Source organism: Phymastichus coffea, unplaced genomic scaffold (genome assembly GCF_024137745.1).
Source record: "Phymastichus coffea isolate CEN01 unplaced genomic scaffold, Cenicafe_Pcof_1.1 PCOF00025, whole genome shotgun sequence".
NCBI classification, from domain to species: domain Eukaryota; kingdom Metazoa; phylum Arthropoda; class Insecta; order Hymenoptera; family Eulophidae; genus Phymastichus; species Phymastichus coffea.
The window spans coordinates 709,926-734,069 of NW_026706836.1; the positions used below are offsets into that span (position 1 = coordinate 709,926).

General features: G+C 33.2%; 2 protein-coding genes across 2 annotated transcripts in view; one reads left to right on the top strand and one right to left on the bottom strand.

Moving 5' to 3' along the window:
* The window catches only part of LOC131675546 (ran-binding protein 10), a 710,588-nt gene that overhangs the window by 41,016 nt on the left and 645,428 nt on the right, over positions 1–24,144 (bottom strand). The gene's annotated exons all lie outside the window — the stretch shown is intronic.
* On the top strand, positions 5,299–22,814 carry LOC131675553 (ATP-dependent DNA helicase PIF6-like). Its single transcript, XM_058954571.1, has 4 exons — positions 5,299–5,371; positions 5,491–7,199; positions 21,683–22,180; positions 22,794–22,814. Exons 1-4 carry the CDS (start codon positions 5,299–5,301, stop codon positions 22,812–22,814), a joined length of 2,301 nt encoding a protein of 766 aa, XP_058810554.1.

Here is a 24,144-nt window from a genome sequence, read left to right on the forward strand (position 1 = left end):
TATGTTACTTGACTATTTTAAGTTGAATTCAACTAATGAAATAGCGAAGCAATATTATTATTCTGAAATTCCCAAATACTTTACCTATAAAAAAACCAAAGTTAATGGTCAAGTTGTTTCTTCCTGGACAACACGAAAAAACCATTTCAAATGCATTGGTCGAATGTATTCAATAAGTCCAATGCAAATTGAACTTTTTCATTTAAGATTACTATTTGTTAAAAATGACTGGGATAAGTTAAAACTATTGAGTTTGTTTTAAAATAAAATGTAATGTCATGTAATATGTACAAGGTTGGTCTCATAGTTAGAGACACGGTCTGCCTCAAGCAAACGCTCTCTTACGACTGTACTTATAGTTATGTACAGATACATCTCGCTGCGTACTTAAGCGCTTTTGCGCGTGCGCTACTACATACATCTTATACTCTTGAAATATTAATTCATATATTTTAACACACCTCCTTGAATTTATATTTCTTAACAGTAAACATTTTCAAAAAAATATTCACAGGTTTCAAAAAAATCTTACATTGTTTCTCTTACAATTCATTATACAATATTTAAATCTTTCCTGAACATTTCGAACTTATTTTTACCTAGTGCTTTTGTAAATATATCCGCAATATTCTTTTCGCTCTCAACTTTCACAATATCAATTTCATTCCTTACGTAGCTTTCGTTAATAAAATGAAAATGTGTTTCTATGTATTTAGATTTCTTTGTGAGATTTCCATATTTGGCAATAGCAATTGCACCAGAATTATCTTCATAGATCTTTATAGGCTTAATAATATTTACGTCTAAATCTTTTAATAAATTTTTAATTACTTTTATCTCACTAACAGCATCCGATAAAGCCACATATTCTGCTGCTGTAGAAGATTTAGCTACACTACTTTGTTTCTTTGCTTTCCAAAAAATCGTATTCCCATAATAACGTATAACAAAACCTGTCGTAGACTGTCTATTATTTTTGTCACCTGCCCAATCAGCATCAACGTAACAATCTATAATATTTTTATTATTTGATTTTCTTATAAAATTCAATTTTTTTTCTCTGGTTAAATACAAATATTTCAGTACTCTTAAAGCATATTTATAATGAGTTTTATCATAACAATTTTGAAACCTACTCAAATAATTTACACTATAGCTTATATCTGGTCGAGTATATGTACTGATATACAAAAGTGCTCCAATTAAATTTCTATATTTAATTTCATTAGATGCTGATTGTGCTGGAGGTATATGTAACCTTTCCTCCATAGGTGTTAAGTACAGTTTAGTATTTTCTAAATTATAGACATTTCCTAATGAGTTTATATAATCAGTTTGATCAAGGCTCAATTTTCCTTTTTCAAGATCATATTCAACATTAATTCCTAAATACGTTTTTATTTTACCTAGATCTTTCATAGCAAATCTTTTCATTAATTTCTTTTTAATTTTATCAATGACAGTTTGATTTTTTGAACAAACTAGCAAATCATCAACAAATAATAATATATAAATTTTTTTTCCATTCTCAGTTTTATAATATAAACAATAGTCGCTTTCGCTTCTTTTGAAATTCATACTATTAATAAAATTATCAAAACATTCGTACCAAGCTCTAGGACTTTCTCTTAAGCCATACAAAGCTTTTTCTAACTTTAAAACTTTATCAGAATTCTCATTAACATTTTCATAACCTTGTGGTATTTTCACATAAATTTCAGATTTAACTTTTCCATTCAAAAACGCTGTTTCAACATCCATTTGTTCGATATAAAATTCATTTTGGTTACAGTAAGCTAAAAGTAATTTTAAAGTTTGCAGTCTAGCTACTGGTGAATATATGTCTTCAATTATTTGATCTTGTTGATATTCACGTACCACAAGTCTCGCTTTTTTTCTACCATCAGATTTATTTGTGTAAACCCATCTTAAATCTAAAATTTTCTTATCTATTGGTTTGTCAACTTTTGTCCAAGTTTTATTTTTTTCTATACTTTGGATTTCTTTTGCCATAGCATCATTCCACAAAGCAGAATCATTACAATTTACTGCGTCATTATAAGTCTTAGGTGAATCAGCACTAACAGTGTTTACATAAATAAAACTTGTCACTGGTTGACCGTACCAATTAGGTTTTCTTTTCTCTCGCGTGGACTCTCTCTTTTCAAACTTTAAGTTTTCCTTTTCATTATCATTTCCACTTGAATTTGGGCTAGATTTTTTTCTTTTATTAAATTTGTTTTCTTTCTTAATTTTCTCATTATCATAAAATACTTCATCATCACTCATACTCTCATAACTCGTTTCAGATTCACTTTCACTCTCATTATCAGTATCTATTCCTATCCATTTCACATCATCTTCAACTACTTCTACGTGTCTAGCAATTATAATTCTACCATTCATTAAAACTCTATAACCTACGTTATCATAACCAACTAAAATTCCCATATCAGCTTTTCTGTCCCATTTTGAATGTCTTTTTTCTTCCGGAGTTTTTACAAAGATTTTACTACCAAAAATTCTTAAATACTTCATACTCGGTCTTTTTCCAAAAAATATCTCGTAAGGTGTCTTATTAAGAAGTGTATTCGCAATTGAACGATTTTTCAAATACGCTGCAGTTTTTACTGCTTCAGGCCAGTATCTAATATTTAATTTTGCTTCCGATAATAAACATTTAGCGGTATCCATGACCGTTCTATTGTATCTCTCCGCTGTTCCATTTAGTGGATGAACATACGGTGGGCAAGGTTCAAGATATATACCTTTATCTCTGATTAAGTTAAAAACATTGTTATTTATGTATTCTTTACCATTATCGCACCTCAATTTTTTAATCTTTTTACCTGTTAAATTTTCTACTAAATTTATGTATTCAAGAAAACATTGATATACTTCAGTTTTATTTTGAATTGGAAAAATCAATGTACATTTGCTAAAGTCGTCAATAAATGTGAGAAAATATTTTGAACCTTCGTACCCGGTATTTCTGTGTGGGCCATTTAAGTCAGTATGAACTAATTGAAGGATTTCTGTTGCTTTTGTTCTATTGTTTTCAAAAACCTTAAATTATGCATTTTGTTTTTGATACAAATTCCACATTTCATATATTCTTTTTCTAAGTTTTTTGGAAGTCCTTCGATTAATTCATATTTGCAAAGTTTTTCTAAATAATTAAAATTTACATGGCCAAGAATCCTATGTAATTTTTCTTTTTGACTTATTATTCCAGAATTATTTACGCTAATATTTCTTTTATCAACATATGACGAAATTTTATATAGACCATTTTCGTTATACGCAGTACAAATTATATTATTGTTTCTATCGTAAATTTCAGATCGATTTCCTTGAGATAAGATTTTAAAATTTTTATTATTTGTAATTCTAGCTAGACTTATTAGATTTCTATCCAATTCTTTTACATAAAAAACATTTTTCATAATTCTTTCTGTTTTAAAACTTTTTTGATAAAATGATGTTATAATATTTCCAACTTTTTCGCACTTTATTTTTTTACCATCTGCAATAGTTACATAAATTGGTTTTTCTAATCTTTTAAAATTTGAGAAATAAGAATCATCGTTTATTATATGGTCTGTACAACCACTATCTAAGATCCAATTTATTTGAGTACTTTGACTCTGATTTATGGAATTTACTCTACTATTAAAATTTTTAACATCAATATTTGCATCCAAAAAAAACGTCTGTGGTGTATTATCGTAATACCTATTATTATAACTATAGCGTGCGTCGTGTTGACCTTCTTGTTGAAAACTTCGTTGATTGTTGAACTCTCGGTGACCTCCTCGTTGACCGTAACCTCGATTGTTGTTGTTATTATATCCTCTGTTATTGCTGTAGCCTCTGTAGTTGCCGTAGCCTCTATTGTTGTTATTAGTATAACCTCTGTAGTTGTTGTTTTGGTAATTTTCTTCTTGATTGTAGCTGCCCCTTTGACCGCTTCCACGAGAGTTGTTGCCTCGCCAGCTGCCTCGGGTTATAGCACCTCCTCGCCAACTTGCTCGGAAATTCGGAAAAGCATTAGTTTTACAATCCTTTTTTGTATGCCCTTTTTTGTGGCAAATGAAGCATTCAATATCTTTCTTTTCGACTTTAAATAAATTTGACTTTTTATTATTATCTTGGCTATGTTGAATTTCATACATTTTAATTTTGTTTTTTATATAACTGCAATTTTTATCTTTATCTTGTAAAGTATCGACTAAGTCTCCAATGTATGCGAGTGAATCAGGTAGAGTTTTTAATATATAATCTAATTTTTCTTGTTCTTTTATATCTGCTCCAGCACTTTTCAATTCATTAATTAATTTCTCAAATTCACTAAAGAAACTATCGGCATTTTCAAAATCTTTCAGTTTTAATTTATTCAGTCTATTTCTCAAAACTATTTGTAAAGAAGTTGATTTTTTTAAGTAGATTTCATCAAACTTATTCAATATATCAATTGCTGCATTTTCATCACATACAAATTCTAATTGATCATTTGAAATACTTGAATATATTAAGTTCATAGCTTTACAATTCTGCTTTTCTCAATCAGTATCTTTCAATTGTTTTTCGTGTGTGACCACCTCATCACACGTTCTAAATTTCAGTAAAAGTAATAATCTTTTTTTCCAAAGGTTGTAATCTTTGCCATCAAAGATAGGAATTTTCATATCCGTATCAGAAGCCATTCTATACTCTACAACTTTCAAACACAATTTTTCACAACTTTACTCAACGTTCTCGTTCATGCACGTGTATCTATCTTTATATATCTTTATATATCTAATAAAATATTTATTACTTCTTGTTGATCTGTTTTTAAGTTTCAATGTTTCAATTTTATTTTTGTTTCTAATTGTTTATTATTGTTTCAAACGACTTCATTCTCCGATAAAAGGATTTATTACCTTGATATTTACAGTATACTTATCAATATCCTCGGTGTTTCATTACGTTGAGTACTATATTATCTTGTTTCTACTCATTTAGTCGTATATCCTCAAATTTCCATGTGTTCCTGCCAAGCACCGCATGACGGCAAAATTCACAATCGTATTCACTTGCATCTTCTTGATCATTCACTTATTTTTCAACTTTAAAAACAAATTTCAGACAACATTCATTCCTATCTTCTTCATTAACTATGTCAACCATACACTGAATCAACCTCACTTTTAATCGATCACACTATTAACCAAGGCTCTGCTACCATGTTAAAAATGACTGGGATAAGTTAAAACTATTGAGTTTGTTTTAAAATAAAATGTAATGTCATGTAATATGTACAAGGTTGGTCTCATAGTTAGAGACACGGTCTGCCTCAAGCAAACGCTCTCTTACGACTATACTTATAGTTATGTACAGATACATCTCGCTGCGTACTTAAGCGCTTTTGCGCGTGCGCTACTACATACATCTTATACTCTTGAAATATTAATTCATATATTTTAACACTATTACTTCATGTAAAAGGTGCAACAAGTTTCAATGATTTGAAATTCGTAGATAATGTATTACATCCTTCTTTCACAGCAGCCTGTCTAGCGTTAGGAATTATTGAAGATGATGATGAATGGAATAAAGCTATGGCAGAAGCTGTGAATTGGATGATGCCTAAACAGCTCAGGCATTTATTTGTTCTTATACTGATTCATTGTCAACCTATTTATCCTGAAAAGTTATGGGAAAAATTTAAAGACTCTATGTCTGAGGATTTTTCACGAAACAATGAATTGTTTATCAGTTATCAAATGGCTTATTCCGAAATAAATGATATTTTGATTAAGGAAGGAAAAAGTTTGTCTGATTTTCCAACAATGGATCAAAATGTCATGATTAACGTAGTTGATATTAATAACATTGACGAAAGAAATCGTAGATTAGAAGTTGGTAATGAAAATTATAAAAAATTAAATTCTGAACAAAAAGTAATTGTTGATAACATTATTGAAGCGTCACGTTCAGATAATTATACTGGCACAACTTGCTTTTACATAGATGGTCAAGGAGGATCTGGGAAAACTTTCATTTACACTACCATTTACAATCTTTTAATGTCAGATAATATCAAATGCTCTACAATGACATATACTGGTATTGCTGCAACATTGCTGCGTAATGGAAAAACAGTGCACAAATCTTTTGGTTTACCAGTTCCAATGTTTAATGATTCATCTTCAAATATAAAAATACAATCTAATGAAGGTAAGATCTTAAAAAATACTAAAGTATTTATTTGGGATGAAGCACCTATGGCCCCGAGATACGCTTTAGAAATAGTCAATAGAACATTAAAATACATAATGAATAATGATCTACCATTTGGTGGCAAAATTATGGTTTTAGGCGGTGATTTCAGACAACTGCTTCCTATCAAAGTCCATGGTACGCGTAATGAAATATTAAATTTGTCTATAAAAAACTCCGAGTTGTGGCCACTTTTTTCAATATTCTATTTGCAAACTAACATGAGATTATTACCGCATGAAATTGAATTTGCCAAATATTTATTAGATGTCGGTAATGGAAAATTAAATGATGAACATAATAATCTGCAGCTCCCAGAATACTGTATATTACCTCCAAATGAATGCATTGTTCAAAACACTTTTGGAGCCTTAATAAAAAACAAAAAATTTGATGATCTTAGTCATTGTGTTATTCTATCTGCCAGAAATGTTGATGTAGATGATATGAATAATAAAATTACTGATTTATTAGATAAAACTACTGAACGTATTTACACTGGCATAGATAGCACAGAAAACTGTGATAATGGTAACATGGATCATGAAGTTCTTTTACCAGAATATCTTAATTCTTTAAATCCACCTAATTTTCCTCCTCATAAATTACTTTTAAGGAAATTTTGTATAGTAATGTTAATTAGAAATATTAGTCTCAGTGAAGGATTATGTAATGGAACAAGGTTACAAATAATTGATTTTTCCAAATGTAGAATATTAACTGGATCTAAACGCAATAACATAATACTGCTTAATCGAATTACATTATATTGTGATAATCAATATCCATTCATTTTTAAAAGAAAGCAGTTTCCAGTTCGTTTGGCTTTTGCCATGACTATTAATAAAGCTCAAGGACAAACTTTAGCTCAAATTGATATCGATCTTCGAAGAGATGTTTTTAATCATGGTCAACTATATGTAGCTATGTCTAGAGTGAGATCATGGGATTCATTAAAAATTTATTTAGGAAATCAAAGACAAACTTTGGTTCTAAAAAATAATGTTTATACAGAATTATATCAATAAGAAAATTTTATGAAACCAATTTTATTTTACGTATCAGTAAAAGATTTGGGCGCGCGAAGCGCGCTGTGATGTTCTAGTAATACTAAAAGGCCATTCATGAAAGCACGTCGGAAAAAAGCTGGTGAAAAGTTAGTGTACATGACAGCTGGCCGTCACAGACACGAAATGGTGCACGACCAAATGAGCTTTTCAGAAAATAAAGAATGTCCCGATATACAGTGCCGGTCAGCCACTTTTACCCCCCCACGGGCAAAATCAGTCTAACTTCAAAGTTTTATATCTCTGGTAGAAATTAACGTACAGAGACGCGCGTGGGTGCGTTTGAAAGGTCTTTCGGAGAGCTTTCAAATGATATGACTCACTGTTGCCATCGATTGTTTTTTAAATTTTGCAAGAATTATGCGAAATTGAAAATTCTGAAATTTTTTTATTATTTTTGACAATTAGCCAATTTTGGAAAAAAAATCGTACAAAAATTTGAAGTACACCATTTTTTAGCTATTACCAAGCCCTATCTGAATCACTCATCAAAAATTTATTTTCGTCAAATATGACGCGCGCACGGGTATTTTTTCCTGGAAGTGACAGTTTTTTTCAACATTTTTTATCTCCGTCAAATTGTAACAATCGAAAAAAATTTATAGGAGAAAAAATGTTTGTTTTTTCACGTAGAATACTGCAATAATTTTTTTTTCGGTTTTTCGAAAAATTTTTTTTTTCGGTTTAAATTATTTTTCAAGGTCGAAAAAAAAGATTTTTTTTTATGTAATTTACGATACTTGTTATGTAGTATTATTGAATGGGTGGAAACAAATTTTTTTTGTGGTTTCTCATCTTTTTAGCGTACCGACTGTGAGAAAAAAAAATTGAAAAAAACCGAAAAAAAAAATTTTTGAAAAAAAAAAAAAGGGCGAAGTCATCGAAACCGATCAAAATAAAAATAAATTTTATTGTCCAGCTATAAAAGAAAATTTATATTTTCTGTACAGCCAGTTTCCAGCATAGACAAGAGTAATACGACGGTATTTTCAAAGACCGTATAAATTCACAACCTCAGTAGATATCGAGGCGTATTTTAAAGATTTAAAAAATACACATAATCTCAAAAATGTCATTGGAGCTCACACATTCGTTATGTATCACGCTCGAATTCTCGATTCTCAAATCAAAATAGCCAATTGCAAATTAATATATTAAAAAAATACGTGAAGATAAAATTCAAAAGGAAATTGTTAAATTAGAATCTGAAATCTCTTTGATCATTTATGATTGTTCTGCAGACGGTGAAAACAATACTAACACAGAAAAAATCCAAGAAAGTGTACGTTGTGACGGTAAACGTCTTATTAGCGCTAACGGCCCAACCGTGCGGCTGCCCGCGAGGGCAGCACCTACCGGTTGGGGAAAATGTGACGAAGGAATTCGGCACGCGACGGGACGGAACACGCGCGTATGAAAATGAGGCAGTCGAGGATCAGCTATCGATATTGCCTGAGAGGAGTCGAAGATTAGAATTCGATCGCCGAGCAGTGCAGCGAGTACCTTGGATATTTTCCCGAGTTTTTCCGAAGGCAGAAACGAGAGAGAAAAGCGGTGACCTAGCTTACGTCCAGTGAGTGTGTGCAAGCGTGCGTGAGTGGAGAGATTCGCCATCGAGGGCGAAACCGAGAACGGGAGACAGCATCACTCGCATATAAACATTTGCCGAAAGACTAGTGTGCGCTGCAAGAGCCTCCTTCTTCGTATTACTTGTTTCCCGTGCGAGAATTAATAAGGTAAGCTGGCCAGCTTAATTTCGCGATCGCGACAGAATTTCCAAATAACTAATCTCTCGTACTTGCTAGAAAACGTGCATGCATTATCTCGGCAAACAAAGAGCGGCGAGCGATCCGACTCCACATGTTATTGTCGCGCGAGCGTACTGTAAACATAAACACGCGGGCCGAATACAGTGTACAGCTTAGAGGAAATAAACGATCTCGCATGTGATATTGAGTAGAATTTCATCGTATTTATTTCAATAGTAGATAGTTGGTTGACTAAAGCCCGTTCCCTCCTGCTCTCCGGTTTTTCGTGTTTGAACGTATAGGTAATCACGCGCGCTCTTCGCTACGATCGTGCGCATTCAATTAAATAAACGGTATCACCCCGTTACAACGTAAAGAAAAGATACCAACAGAAAAGACACTTGTAAAATATAAATTAAACGATAATTTAAAAGTTAATTACAAAGAATCCACGAATCCCGCTAGAAATGGAATGGAAACGATGTACCATGCTAAATGTGCGAAATGGTCACTTAATTGATCCCGTGATAATAAATATCCAACAGGTGATATTTGCCAAAACTTGTGCGTATGACAGTGAAATCTATTAGTTATTAATATTTGCTTACGAACATAATACTATCTTTAAAATTATGTGGATAGAAATCTCAAGGATAATTTATTTTTCGAGAGTATTGCTTCGTTGCGACAGATGAACATGCAAACGTTCTACAAAAACCAAGGACTGATTCTCCATGTGTATCAAAAAAACAAAAATAAAATCTATTACGATTGTGTACGAGAGTGCAGCGTTAACACTCTAATAGCCTACTTGTTAAAGAATCAAATGTCGTGTAGTAAAATTGTTCGCTGCAAACGCTGCCATCATAAGAGAGTAGAGAAACTCCGCAATTTAAGATCAATTTGGGTCAATCTTGCACTATATGTTGACGTATTAGCATTGAAAGAAGTTGTTAAAGTTGAATGTAGAGCACAATTTTTCAACTCATCGATGTAGAATTATACAATACAACCGATCGTTTCAGCTGACGGTGTATTAAAAAGCCAATTATTAATGGTTTTGAAAGAAAATTGTTGGCAATCCGGACCTTTAGTTGGAAAAAATATTTACTAAGAAGATTACACTGTAATATTTGTGACGGGAGCAGGTAACGATGTTTTGTCATGCCGCTCCCTCCCCTTCCACTATTCTCGGCTAGCCTAGCAACCGACGTTGGATGCATTTTAAGAATGCGCCTAATGCGGTTTGTTTTCTTTCAGCAGCCAATAATGATCGATGAACCGAGAGAGGGACTAGTGAGGATGACTACGAGCAAGAAAAGAAGAGAGCGAAGAAAAAGAAAGAGAGATAAGGGACCAAGTTTCGGTATTGGGCAACGTTTCACGGCAAGAGCACGATCGATTAGCGGCAACTCGTGCAGCCGTGAAATTAGGTCAAGAGGGTATGCAATAAGCGTTGAGAGAAAAAAAAGTTGAGCGGCAGTTAAGAACGAGTTGTGCGAAGGGAAAGTTGAGTACGAGTTGTGTGAAGAGTAAGAGGTTAGCGATTGAGCGAGTGCAAGGACAGTCAATCAGGTTGGACAGTCAGTCAAGGGAGGTCGTCAGAAGCAAAGTCGAGCACGAAAAGTGAGAAGAAGAAAAAGAAAAGAGACAACGAAGGACAAGAAGTCAAGGAGAAAGCTGCTCACCGGGAAAGCGACGACGCGCCTTTAAGGAAAGGTGGCCTGCCGCTTCCCGCTCGCCGAGGAGTCCTGCTGCGAAACTAAGGTCAAGTGCCTTTTCAGAGTTTTCTCTCTCTTTCTATCTCAGACGTGGCCGTCGTCCCTACCCGTATTCAGGTGCCGCGATAGTAAGACGTCCACCTTCGAGATATTGCGATGGTTTGCCGTTCCGGTATTCGCACCATGGCCGTGGCAATACTACGCCAGTCAACGAGCTAACTGATTGTCAGGCTTTCATGGTACAGTAAGTTAAGTTAATGCGTAGAATATAGAATTAAGATTTTAGAATTAACGAGTCTAACCCTTTTATTTTTTCTTTCTCTTATTCTACTCTTCTCTCAGTTACTTAGAGCGATATTGCCTCTCTTCCTCGCCTCAAATAATTGGTGACGAGCCTTACTATCTCGTTACAATTTACTTCAACTTTAGATAAACTTAGTTTAAAATTGGCTATTAAGTGGTATAAAGAAGTGTTTCTATCAGTCATTTGTTAGAATTCTTGAAATCTCTGTATTACGTTCGGATTTCTGGATTGGACAAAAATATCATAAATATTATAAAATGAATTTAAATGATAAGTAAGTTAAAATTATGACAGTTTCGACTAGTAAAACTAGTTTTATTCAACCACTTGATGTTTATGAATTTGAATTTGAATCTGGATTCAGAATTGATCTATTAGTTAACGTTGTTGAGATATTCTAACCTAAATGTGCAAAAATTATAATTATTTACTATGTTCAATGTACGTAACATTGTGAATAAGTTTTTTTCCTAAAAATCAGTACAATTATCACAAAGAAACTTTTTTTGGATTTTTGGATTAGAAATATCTTTTTTTATCAAGCATTATTGATTGATGTTAATTATTTTAGTAGTTTCACAACATTAAAATCACAGGTTGTAAGAGTCGGAGGTTAAGGTTATTTGGGTTGGGAGCTGGGGTTATATGGTCATACGTTATAGAAGTCAGATGTTAAGGTAAATGGGAATATATCACAGATTACATAGGTCGAAAGTTGGGTTAAGTCAATTAGGGTTTAAGGGTCTGAGGTCATATGATCACAAGTTACAGAGCTTGGAGATGAAGAAAAGGCCTGTGTTATTCTTTATCGATATAATATCAATTTTTATTTGAGAAATAATAAAATTCATTCTTTGACTTACAATCAGTTTTCGTCAACGCGTCTCGTAAATTTATTGAAATGTGCTTGGTAAAAAGTCAGAAAAGATAATAGAAAAATATCCTACTCCAATAGATTTTTATTTTGAAAATTATGATTCACATTGCAGCATTTGTAATCAACTAGCAATTATTAGATGTGCTTGGTACTCAAATTTTTTGTGCATTTAACACTTCTATGACATGGAAAATAACAACAATGCTGTTCATTACTGTAATAGATATAAAATAATGTAATTCAATAATACTAAAATAATATAATTTGCTCACGTTATATTATTGTATGTACGTTATGAAAAATTTGGACTTGTGTTTCTTCAACAGATTTAAATCATAAGTAGATATAATACAAGTACCTGTAATGGTTTTTACTAAAAATAGAAACTTTACATTAACAACATATTTTTTTATATTCTCTTGAATATTTTCAATGGTTCACCACTCAATAAACCTAAATTTTTCAATCTAATCAGATCATGCGAAGTTTGGGAGCGGTCGGACTGTAATGATATTGGTGAGAGAGCTATTACTTATGCTATAATCAGCGCCATAAAGTTAAAATCTAAATTGGTATAGGATTGAAGAAAAAAGTTAAAAAACGTTGTAGAAAACAAAATAAAAAGATCTCGGTGTAGGAACGAAAGAAAAAGCTAAAAAGCGTTGTAGAAAGACAATAGATTTGAAAAAGAAAGATACCTCAAATTAAGTTTTCTACACAGAGGTGTCACAGATATTGACTTGATAAAATATGCTAAAATTTTAATTAGAAGACGTGTCCAAACGTTTGAATGTCCCTTGTTGGGTATTACGGTTAACTACAACTCTTCAGGAACTCATTTAATGCCGCAGTTTATGTCAAATCGTCTTTGATTGTGTCGTTTTTCTACGGAGTATTTTGATCATTGCATCTACGAGAAGGGGTCAATAAGTCTTTACAAAATCCAAGAGATGGCGCTCGTCACGCTTAAATTATGATTTTTTTGGCTAGTAGTACTACTAACTAGATAGCGTACAAAGTTTCAGATCGATTCATTAAATCCTTTTTTTGTGAGCGTTGGTTGAACAAAAAGTTATTGGTTTATTTGAAAAATGGAAAAAACAGAGTTTCGAGCGGTGATGAAACATTTTCATTTGAAAGGCCTTACACCAAAAGAAATCACAGTTCATGGCAAGTCTACCCCTGTGTTTAAGACTGTTTATAACTGGGTAAATGAATTTAAACGCGGCCGTACAACAACAAAAGATGAACCTCGTTCAGGCCGCCCCGTAAAAGTGAGTACGCCCGAAATAGTCAACAAAATCCACGATATGGTGTTGAGTGACAGAAGATTAAAATTGCGAGAATTAGTTGAGGCCACAGGGGTATCAAAGGGTACAATCATTTAAATTTTGCATGAAAAATTGGGGATGAAAAAAATATCAGCAAGATGGTTGCCGCGTTTGCTCACTGTTGAAAACAAACGAACCCGCGTGGTCACCTTTGAGGCTCTTTTGTCACGCATACGTCGTAATCCGGAAGACTTTTGGCGTCGACTCGTAACTGTAGACAAAACATGAGTACACCACTACACTCCTGAAATCAAAGAACAGTCCAAACAATGGATTACGCAGGAGAACCAGCCCCAAAGAAGGGAAAGACAGTAAAGTCAGCTGGCAAGATTATGGCAACGGTTTTCTGGGATGCGTATGGAATCATCTACATCGACTACTTGGAAAAGGGCCAGGCGATCACTGGACAATATTATGCGTCATTATTAGGTCAGCTGAAAGAAAAAATCAGAGAAAAACGTCCTCACTTGAACAAAAAAAAAATGCCTCTTTCTTCAAGACAATGCTCGAGTTCACACGTATGCAGTTTTGATGGCAAACATTAACGATTCAAAGTTCGAATTAATTGACCATCCACCATATCCGCCTGATTTTACTCCCAGTGACTTTTTTTTATTTTCTAACCTCAAAAAATGGTTTGCCAGACATCGATTCACGTCGAATGAAGAAGTCATCGCCGAAACAAGTGCCTATTTTGAGGGTTTTCAGAAATCATATTTTTTTGATGGCTTAAAAAAACTGGAAAGCCGTATACTTCAAGGAGATTATGTTGAAAAATAAAAAAATATTACATACCCAAAACTTTTTATTCCTTCCTTTTGTAAAGACTTATTGACCCCCCCTCCCCCCTCGTATTTATTACTAAAAATAATCGAAAAAGTTGTACTACGAATCAAGTTTTGCTTTAAACTTCAAAAAACTTGTATATCTTATATAATCGTGTATGCGACATCTCGTATACCTTATTTTTATGGTGTATTTATGAGAAATGCCTTACCAATTTCGGGAGCACATCGTAATGAATTATCTGGAATAAATCGCGAGCTAGCACTGGGTCGGCGCTGCCATCGAAATTACCGACTTATCGGCTTCGTTGGGTCTGTGAGTGTCCACTATTATCGCTCACTGTGTAGCATCTAATGATCGCTCGATGAATTTTAAAATGGATTCTTAAAGTAAAAATGTCAAGGAATTCATTAAAAATTTTTTTTTAAAATAGCACTTTTTGAGGTATGGCCGATTGTTTAAAAAAAATTTTAGTAACTTTTAGAAAAATTGATATTAAAGTATTATTCACTTAATATCTTCAAACTACACACTTTTATGCGTAATTTAAAAAAAGTTCGTTTCGATAACTTAAATAGTTTGCGAAGATATAAATTTTTGAAAATTTTTCATAAAAATTCTTAATTGTTTATAACTTTTGATATAATTATTATAATGATCTAATAATTCATACTTAAGTAAACTATCAAATAGGCAACATTTAGACCAAGTTTCAAGAAAATCCGAAACCTACCCCTGATAAGCTGATCGTCATCGTCTAGAATGTGTCTGAAATGGAGTATCTGGAATAGGCTTCGAAAAACTTTAAATATGAATAATGATATTGATATTGGAAAATTTTCAAACCTAAAGTATATGATCAAAAATAATGTCAAAGGTTATCAGCTGAAGAAAGCACACACATTACGTTGGGATTGTATAATATAATTTATGTTAAAGCAGCTTGGAAGATGGCGTTCTGATGTAATAAAGCAGGGCTATATCGAGTACTCGACATTCAATAGGCAAATGATCTACGACAAAATTGTGCATAAGGCTATAATCAACAACAATATTTCAAGGCCACCGACTACTACGGAAGTATTTAATCAATATGACGATTATTCAAAGCCATCAATAAGTGCGAAGGTAACAAAAACTCATAAAGAAGTTTCTGATTACAACAAAATCGGGTACTTCGTGAGTTTATCGAGAGGGCGCACTGACGCAGACCAGAAAGCAAGAGCAGCTGATTATGCCAGAGAGCGTAACTAACAGCAGCCGATAATGCCGATGAAGTTAAAAAGATTCGTTATTTTGCGTACTTTCAGGTGAGGAGCAAGAAAAATAATATATGACCATCAGCCAGGAAATCTCACTTTTTAGCCACGGGTCGTAATGTACTATTAATTATAAACGAAAAAATTTTAAACGAATATAAATTTTTTGAATAAAAGAAATAAAACTTCAAATTCTGTGTTTTTTTCTTTTTATTCCTACGTTAATATTACACAAATTTATAACATTATTTTCAACTACATCAATCAATATCCATAGATCCAATAGATTGTTTGTAATTATGTGTAATTTTGAACATGTATTGTAGTGAATTTGCAAGACAGGTCTAAGTAGACGGTTCATCACTAGTATGCGTTCCTTGAAAATTGCAGATGAGATAATCTTTTATTGATTTTTGATTCAATTTAAAAGTCGCTGCTTAATTTCTTGCTATAGCACACGAATTTCATGGAGCGTCTTTCTGTATTCTTTTGTTTCTTCGAAGGCATAACGAATACAATTCATTTTTATAGGACTTGACTGTTTTTTAGATATCCTAACCTGTAAGGGCAAAAAACGCAGTTTTTTGGTATATTTGGGGTCCTATAACAACGCGGAAAAATTATTCTTCTGAAAACGGGGCAAACCATTTGTAAGGTATACCCTCACCCTTTAAATTCCATACTTAAAATTTAAAATATCTTTTATTTTTTTCATCGAGATATCGTTGATTGCAATCAAGTATTTTATACTTAGATTTTATATTTATAGCAGTCCCGAAACAGCCAATTTCTCGGAGACGCACATATGGCACATGCAAGGCTATAACCTCACGCCTTTATACCCTATTTTAATATCTCCCGAGCATTGTAACCTGCGACGCTATAACCCCATAATCTTATACCATAAAATCCTTAATCCTTGAATTCTTTAAGCTACGACGCTATAACTTAAACTCTACGTTTTTTTTCCGCTGTGGTGGAGGGGAAAGTACTGAGATAGTCTAACGGAGCTTCTATGATGAGGTGGCCTGAGCGAAGCAAATGTATACTGTGCGGTTTCTAAAGATGCTTTACTAGTGGTCAGAGCCGTAACCCCCATAGATTTTTTAACTTGTCAGCGTAAGATGATATACAAGAGATGCAGGAACGAAAATAGGGTATGGTTAGCTAGGGTGAAAAGTGATGAGACGGTTGATGCTAGGCAGAAGTGATAGATGGCGGAGAGCGATTGGATCTCTATACTGCGTACTCCGTCCTCGTGGAAGGTACAGTCTAGGACGTACTTACTACGTACTCGTATTTAGAATGAGGATAGACACAGCATGCAGCTGTAAAAATGGCTGATTCGAAAGTCCGAAGAACTCACCAAGAGCAGAGTCGTGAAAACGACTGATGAAAACTGTTCGTCGATAAATCCTCCCTGGAAAGGTAGCCGTGAAAATGATGTTTGGAAACTATTTAGAAAAACTCTCCGTGAATGACGTTACAAAAATGAAAGCGGCTTACTAGGTAATTTTATCGCATGTACGAGATTATGATGCTAACCCAATAAGCATCGCAAACTATAGGGCACAAGGATTAAGAACATTAAAGTTCAAAGATCTGGGATTATAACGTCGAAGGTTACAGGGATTGAGGGTTAAAGCAATTAGGGTATAAGGAATTGGGGTTATGGCGTTGTAGATTACAGGGCTCCAAGTTTAAGAAAATAGCGATTTTAGGATCTAGAATTATAACGTCACAAGTTACAAGGCTCGAGGATTAAGGAAATTAGGGTATAAGGGTCTACGGTTATAGCATCGCAGGTTACAGGGTTCGTGGGTTAAGGAAATAGGAATTTAAGGATCTGGGGCCATGGCGTCGTAGTTTACAGTGCTCGGGGGCTATGGAAGTTAGGATATAAAAGCGTGAGTTTATAGCCTTGCAAATGCCGTATGTGCACATCCAGGAAAATAGCAGTATCGGAACTGCTAAAATACTTGATCCGAATCAGTGATATCTTGATGAAAAAAAAAAGATATCTCAAATCTTAAATACGGGTTTTTAAGGGTAAGAGTATACTGTTTTCAGAAAAATAATTGTTTCGTGTTGTTATGGGACCTCAAATATACCAAAAAACTGCCTTTTTTTGCCCTTTTAGGTTAGGATATCTAAAAAAACCTAATGTGGTGGACAAATTCTGACTCCAGATTCAAATTCTACGCAAAAAATTACTTCGAAAATGACCTTCCGTTGGCTAACAACAATTACAACCCCTTATTTTGCAGATCTGTGTTATTTATTTAAACTTCAATAATGATCATTTGCTTATATATATTTACAGCAACAAAAATGATGAATAAATTCTCACTGTTTTTCGAATCCATAAAAATTTTTAGATTATTTGATATCAATAGTGCCTTGAATTCAGACATAATATTCGAACAATAAAAATATATGAAAATTTTAAAATTATTTATAGCAATGAAAGTGGCAGCACTCTAGATCACAACATGTCTACGTATAGTTTTTAATAGATGGCGTTAAGGTTTACGTCGACCTCAATTTCATTAGCGTTTTGAAGGTCATCCTGGAGTTACCCTGGCCATTGAAAATCGTCTCCAGGGTAATCTAGAAATTTTTTTCTCCACATTGCTGCACACTTACTACATATCTTCATGAATGGTGTCTTGTCGACCTGAAAGTCACGCTAGCTCCTGAACACCGTATTCAGAGATGTCTTGAAATTTTTCTTCCACGTGCTGTATATAAAGATGTCATCCTCGTGGATGGTATCTAGTTGACTTGAAGATCATTCTGACACCTGGACATCGTTTTTTATGAAGTTTTGACATTTTTTTTCACGTTACTGCAAACTACGTGCTAATTCTCCTAAAAGGTGTTCTGTTAACTCGGAGGAAACCTTGGCACCAGAAAATCGCCTTCAGGAACGTCTCGGAAATTTTTTCTCCAAATTGTTGCACACAAGGTCATCCTCGTGGAGGGTGTCCTATCGACCAAGAGATCACCCTCGCACCTGAACATCATCTTAGGGTAGCCTAGATATTTTTCCTCCGCGTTGCTGCGCACTAGATGCTCATCTTCGTGGACGGTATTCTGTCGATCAAAAGGTCACTTTGGCACTTGAAAATCGTTTTGAGGTAAGTCTAGAAATTTTTTTTCCACATTGCTGCTAACTAGGTGCTCATTCTCGTGGATGCTGTCCTTTCGACCAAGAGATCGCCCAGGATACCGTCGTCAGGAAAGTATCGAAATTTATTTTCTATATTGTTGCACACTAGGTGTTTGTCCTAGTGAAGTTAGATATACGAGTAGATGGAGTTTGTTAAGAACGAAATTAGGATATTGAATGATAAAGAGGACATTATTGTTGAGGGATTGACTGGACTGTTTTACATTGACAATACGGCTAACTCGACTGACTGTTTTTCCACACGATTATTGGAAACTCGTCATTGGCATCGCACTCCTCTCTGTCGCTTAAGATTACGCTAGAGCCTTATTGCTGATATTCTGCGAAGTCATCGTCTACCTCAAAAGTGCGGCCATATTCAAGATCGTGTGTCGCGGAACAGCTTCCCTTTGATATGTGATCTATCTATTCTCGTTGCTTTCAGTTGGCCTTATGACAGTTGTTGCATTCTTTACTAGCCTCTATTTCTGCAAATACATGAAATTTAGAATAAATTACTTTTATAACAAACTTTTTACGTTAATTTCATGTTTATATTGAAGCTTCTGCATTAGTGCAATGCGTGCTTTTTTTCAAGTTTGTTATTCACAAATGGTACCCCCCATTAACAATGGTGAAATGCCCTCTTTCGAAAACCTCAAAATAACCTTTGGCTATCTTTAATATAGTGTTTAAGAAGTGCTTTGCCCATATAATTAGCCTCCGACCTCCCCCCCATATATATATATATGCCAAAAACGATTTTTTTACGAATTATTTTTTTCTCGAAAAATAATAGCGATATCAGTACAAAAAAAAATCATGGATATACTACTTGCCAAAAGGAATATACCTGATTTTTTTCACATCTTAAGGTGGTGATTTTCTAACCTAAAAAAATTCCCGAAATTTTCAAAGTGCGATAACTTTACTTAGAAAAGTGGCTACAGAAATTTTTTTTTTTTTAAATTATGTCTTTTTTTCTGACGAATTCAGTGGTATCATTAGAATTTCAAAAATCGTAGTGGGTCATTGAGAAAAAGTCAAAAAACTGAGTTTTTTCGACTTTTTTCGTGGTTTTTGGTCGCTAATTCTTCGCAGTCGATTTCTATGCCAAATCTGATTACACCATTCGATTCTACAGGAAAAATTACATCGAAAACATATATAATAACTTAGAAAATAATAATGGATCATCGTTGAAAAAATTCAGTAAGCTGCGTACAGGTACCTAGTGTACCTCTGCAGAGTTCAGAAATGAACTAAGTATTGCAGTAAATAAATAAATAAAATAAATAAATAAATATATGCATATATATATATATATATATTTATTTATTTATTTATATTAACTATGCGCAGCTGGATGGACTTACAGATTGACAATATGTCGGCCGTGAAGGGCCAATAGCAAAGCAGTCATGATACCGTCATGCAATGTCATGGTGCTGTTTTATAACCATAGCAGAGCAATCTAATTACGGAATCCGGAACGGAATAGAGAGGGGAATCAGAACATAGAAATCTCGGATGTTAGATGGTTTCACCTTTTGACACTCGTTGCATGTTGAATGTTTTTTTATTGAAAAAAGCACTGATCCGATTGAACTCTCAACTTAAAATTAAATAGGAATTAAATTGGAAACTTGAATAGGAAAATTAAATAGGAAACTTGAAATTAAATAACCAAAAATTATACTTGTCAGTTAGTTTGCCAAGTTGACAACCCAATATAAAAAAGACATACCATGTGAAAACACTGAAGACATTTGGATATTTGGATTGAAAAGTATATATAATTCAAAAGGTATGATAATGTCAATTTTTGCGACTTTAATATCAGTATTAATTATTCAATATACATTAATACATTAATGTAGTAAATTAACCATCACACACAAAACTTGGTATCAATATAGTTTGAATGGCAGACGATAATTTTTAAATTATTTTAGGAAAGAAATTACGATTCCATTAATTATATTCTATTTATTAATTTATTTCAACAGTTTTAGGTACCTTGGAATACATATTTCTGGTACTCTTCAGGCTATAGTACTATTAGTTGAGTTTGTTTTCATTTCCTTGGATAATTTCAAAACATTTTTACATTATCCATAGTTGAATATGAAATTGTAATCCTACTTCTGAATATAAATCATTAAAACTGTATTATTCCAATATTATTTTTTTTATAGTAAACAATAAGTTAACAGTTATTGTACTGCATATTTTAATAGAATAATTTTTTTTTCATCAAATAAAAAATTCTATCGAAAAATTCTTTTCGCATCTTTTATAAGTTTGATAATATATCAAAAAACTTTTCTTTACCTAAACTTTATATTATAAAATTTGTTGCATCTACTTTTAACTTTAAGGTTGTTACGAGAGTCTTTTTTTAATTTTCTTGTATTTTTTAAATATTGGAATTATATTAAATTAACTAATAGCCAATAGATTTTGCAAGTTATTTTGACACATCAAATAAAGCAAAGATTTTTTCAAGCAATATATTACTATGAGTGCTACCATAACTATGTGTGATTATTTAATAGTAATTGGTTTTGCAATCGTATAAATTGTGATACACTTGTTGTAAAATAGTCAAACAGAACTATTGAAATTGCTTAAGATTTTATAATATTCTGTAATTTGTACAAAATTAACTTTATCGTTTGTATGGTAGCTGATTATCGTAAGAACTTTTATTTCTTCCTCGTTTTAACATAATTTATATGTTTTCATGTTGGACCATGGAAAAAGAGTTTGACATAATAAATATACTCAGTTTTTGACGTGTGCAATTATGTTTTAGATTTCCCTTTTCTGCAATTTATACTTTCATGATCTACAGGAATGAATATTCAACTTTGATTGTTTGTTTTCATTTTCTTTTTAATTATCTCTAACAAACTTCCATATAAAAATATATATGCTATGAAAATTCCGGTGGTGATTTTCCAAATAGTTAGAAAAATAAGTATTAGAGCATTTGAATGTTTCAAAGATAGTAAAAGAAGTCTCGAGCTTTTGATTATTTACAGAAATGTTTACTACTAAATATTTCGTTAAAATTGTACTTGTTGTGATATTAAAATCTAGTAATTTGACATTATGAAAATTAAAATATGATCCTTTTTGTTATTACAGACACATAAGATGTCTTCTGATGATGAGCCTTCAGTCAAAAAGTCTCGTTCAAGAGATGAATCAAAATGTATTTCGTGCGACAAACATATAAGAAAATTGAGTGGATCCCATTTGTATATTGATAGTCGGGAAAAAGCTTTGGATTTTAATAAAAAGTATGAACAATTGGTCCTTGTGGATGATACAGTATGTTCCAAGTGTTACGCAAAATTGCGAATTTCGAAATCTTCTTCATTCACGGCAACTTCTTCAGCAGATGTTTTAGGTGAAAATACTGTTCAAGAAGATGAATCTGAGTCTCAAATTGAAGAACAGACGTCAAGAATTTCACTGGAAAATACTCAAGAAAGTAACACAGAGAGTAATACACCTTCATGGGATACAAAGCTTGGAGAAAGTAAAAGTAGTCAAGATACAACTACAGATTATAGTCAAACATCAGATTCTTCCGGAACAGATCCAACATATGTGCTTATTAATACTATTGAAGTTGAATTGGTAGTCATGCCTTTTCCAAGGACAATTATATCTCACCAGTATTATTTTATGTGTAAAGAAACTAAGAATCTTCAAGACGTACCATTCGATGCCCGAATATACGTGTTCACAAAAAGGAGAATATTCATTCCAAGGAGAAACAGATGTTGTAAGAAGCATTTAATTAAAAAACGATTTAAATATATATATATATATATATATATATATATATATTATGTAGGGTCATTAATTTCTTTAATAAGACAAAAATTTCAAGTAAATACGTCAGATGTTCTTGATTTTTTTCTTTACTGAATTTTTTCAACGATGATCCAATATTATTTTCTATGTTATTATACATGTTTTCGATGTAATTTTTCCTGTAGAATCGAATGGTGTAATCAGATTTGGCATAGAAATCGACTGCGAAGAATTAGCGACCAAAAACCACGAAAAAAGTCGAAAAAACTCAGTTTTTTGACTTTTTCTCAATGACCCACTACGATTTTCGAAATTCTAATGATACCACTGAATTTGTCAGAAAAAAAGACATAATTTAAATAAAAAAAAATTTTCTGTAGCCACTTTTCTAAGTAAAGTTATCGCACTTTGAAAATTTCGGGAATTTTTTTAGGTTAGAAAATCACCACCTTAAGATGTGAAAAAAATCAGGTATATTCCTTTTGGCAAGTAGTATATCCATGATTTTTTTTTGTATTGATATCGCTATTATTTTTCGAGAAAAAAAATAATTCGTAAAAAAATCGTTTTTTGTATATATATACAGGGTGGCCCATTTTAAGTGATCCACTCAGATATCTAGATTGGAGTGAGTTTTATCGAAAAAAGTTTCAGACAAAAGTTACTCAACTTTGAGGGGGCCATGTTTCTATGACCTTGGATTTGACCTTGAACATGACATGTCAAGGTCATTACAAGGTCAACGAATTTATTAAATAGCAACCTCTATTTTTTATTCCAGAATCGAATTCCTCGTCAAATTCTACGTTTAGAGGATATAACATGTGTGGGGTCAAAACCAACCCCTCCCCCTAATAACCCCCCCTATAACCCCCCTCCCCCCAAGCCATTTCGAGGTCAACGAATTTATTAAATAGGAACCTCTATTTTTTATTCCAGAATCGAATTCCTCGTCAAATTCTACGTTTAGATGACATGGGGGACTACTCTCCAGAAGAAATTTATGATATGATTCTAATTCTGGGAGAAAGCCGGAACAGTTACAGAGCAGCGGCAAGACTTTATGCAGAACGTTTCCCAAATAGAAGACATCCTCTCCACCCAACATTACGGAGATTGACTCAACGAGCTCGAAATGGGCAATTTGCAAATCGACACAGACGCCTTGCCTTTGATGAAATGGATCCTCGCACGATAACTGTTCTAGCAGCTGTTCATCTCAATCCTCACATCAGCAGCAGGCAAATAGAGAGGGAAATCGGCATTCCTAGAACCACAGCTTTGCGTATTCTTCGTAGACTTCAATATCATGCTTACCATATAACCTTAGAACAAGAATTAAGGCAACATCATATTGCTATGCGTATCAACTTCTGCCAGTGAGCTTTGAGAATGATACAAGAAGACCCTGATTTTTTCAGATTTGTACTGTTCTCTGATGAGGCCAAGTTTTCCAATGATGGCCAACTAAATCGACATAACTGTCATTATTGGTCAGATACAAATCCCCTTTGGCACAGAACGGTCGATCGACAACACCGGTGGAGTCTGATAGTATGGTGTGGTATAGTGAACGGTCACTTGATCGGACCTTATTTTTTCGAAAAAAACGTTAATGCAAACACCTACCTAGAGTTAATAAGAGATCGGTTACCAGAAATGTTAGAAGATGTTGATTTGGAAACAAGAAGAAGAATGTGGTTCCAGCAGGATGGCGCACCACCACACTTTGCGCAACTGGTTCGTAACTTTTTGAACATCACTTATGGAAATCAATGGATTGG

Excerpts from the sequence above, each read along its gene's own strand:
- LOC131675553 (XM_058954571.1), top strand. The coding sequence starts at position 5,299 with ATGTACAAGGTTGGTCTCATAGTTAGAGACACGGTCTGCCTCAAGCAA. Across the intron at positions 7,200-21,682 it reads TATATGTAGCTATGTCTAGA|ACACATAAGATGTCTTCTGA; the intron begins GTGAGATCATGG and ends TTGTTATTACAG. Across the intron at positions 22,181-22,793 it reads ATACTATTGAAGTTGAATTG|GTTAGAAAATCACCACCTTA; the intron begins GTAGTCATGCCT and ends GAATTTTTTTAG.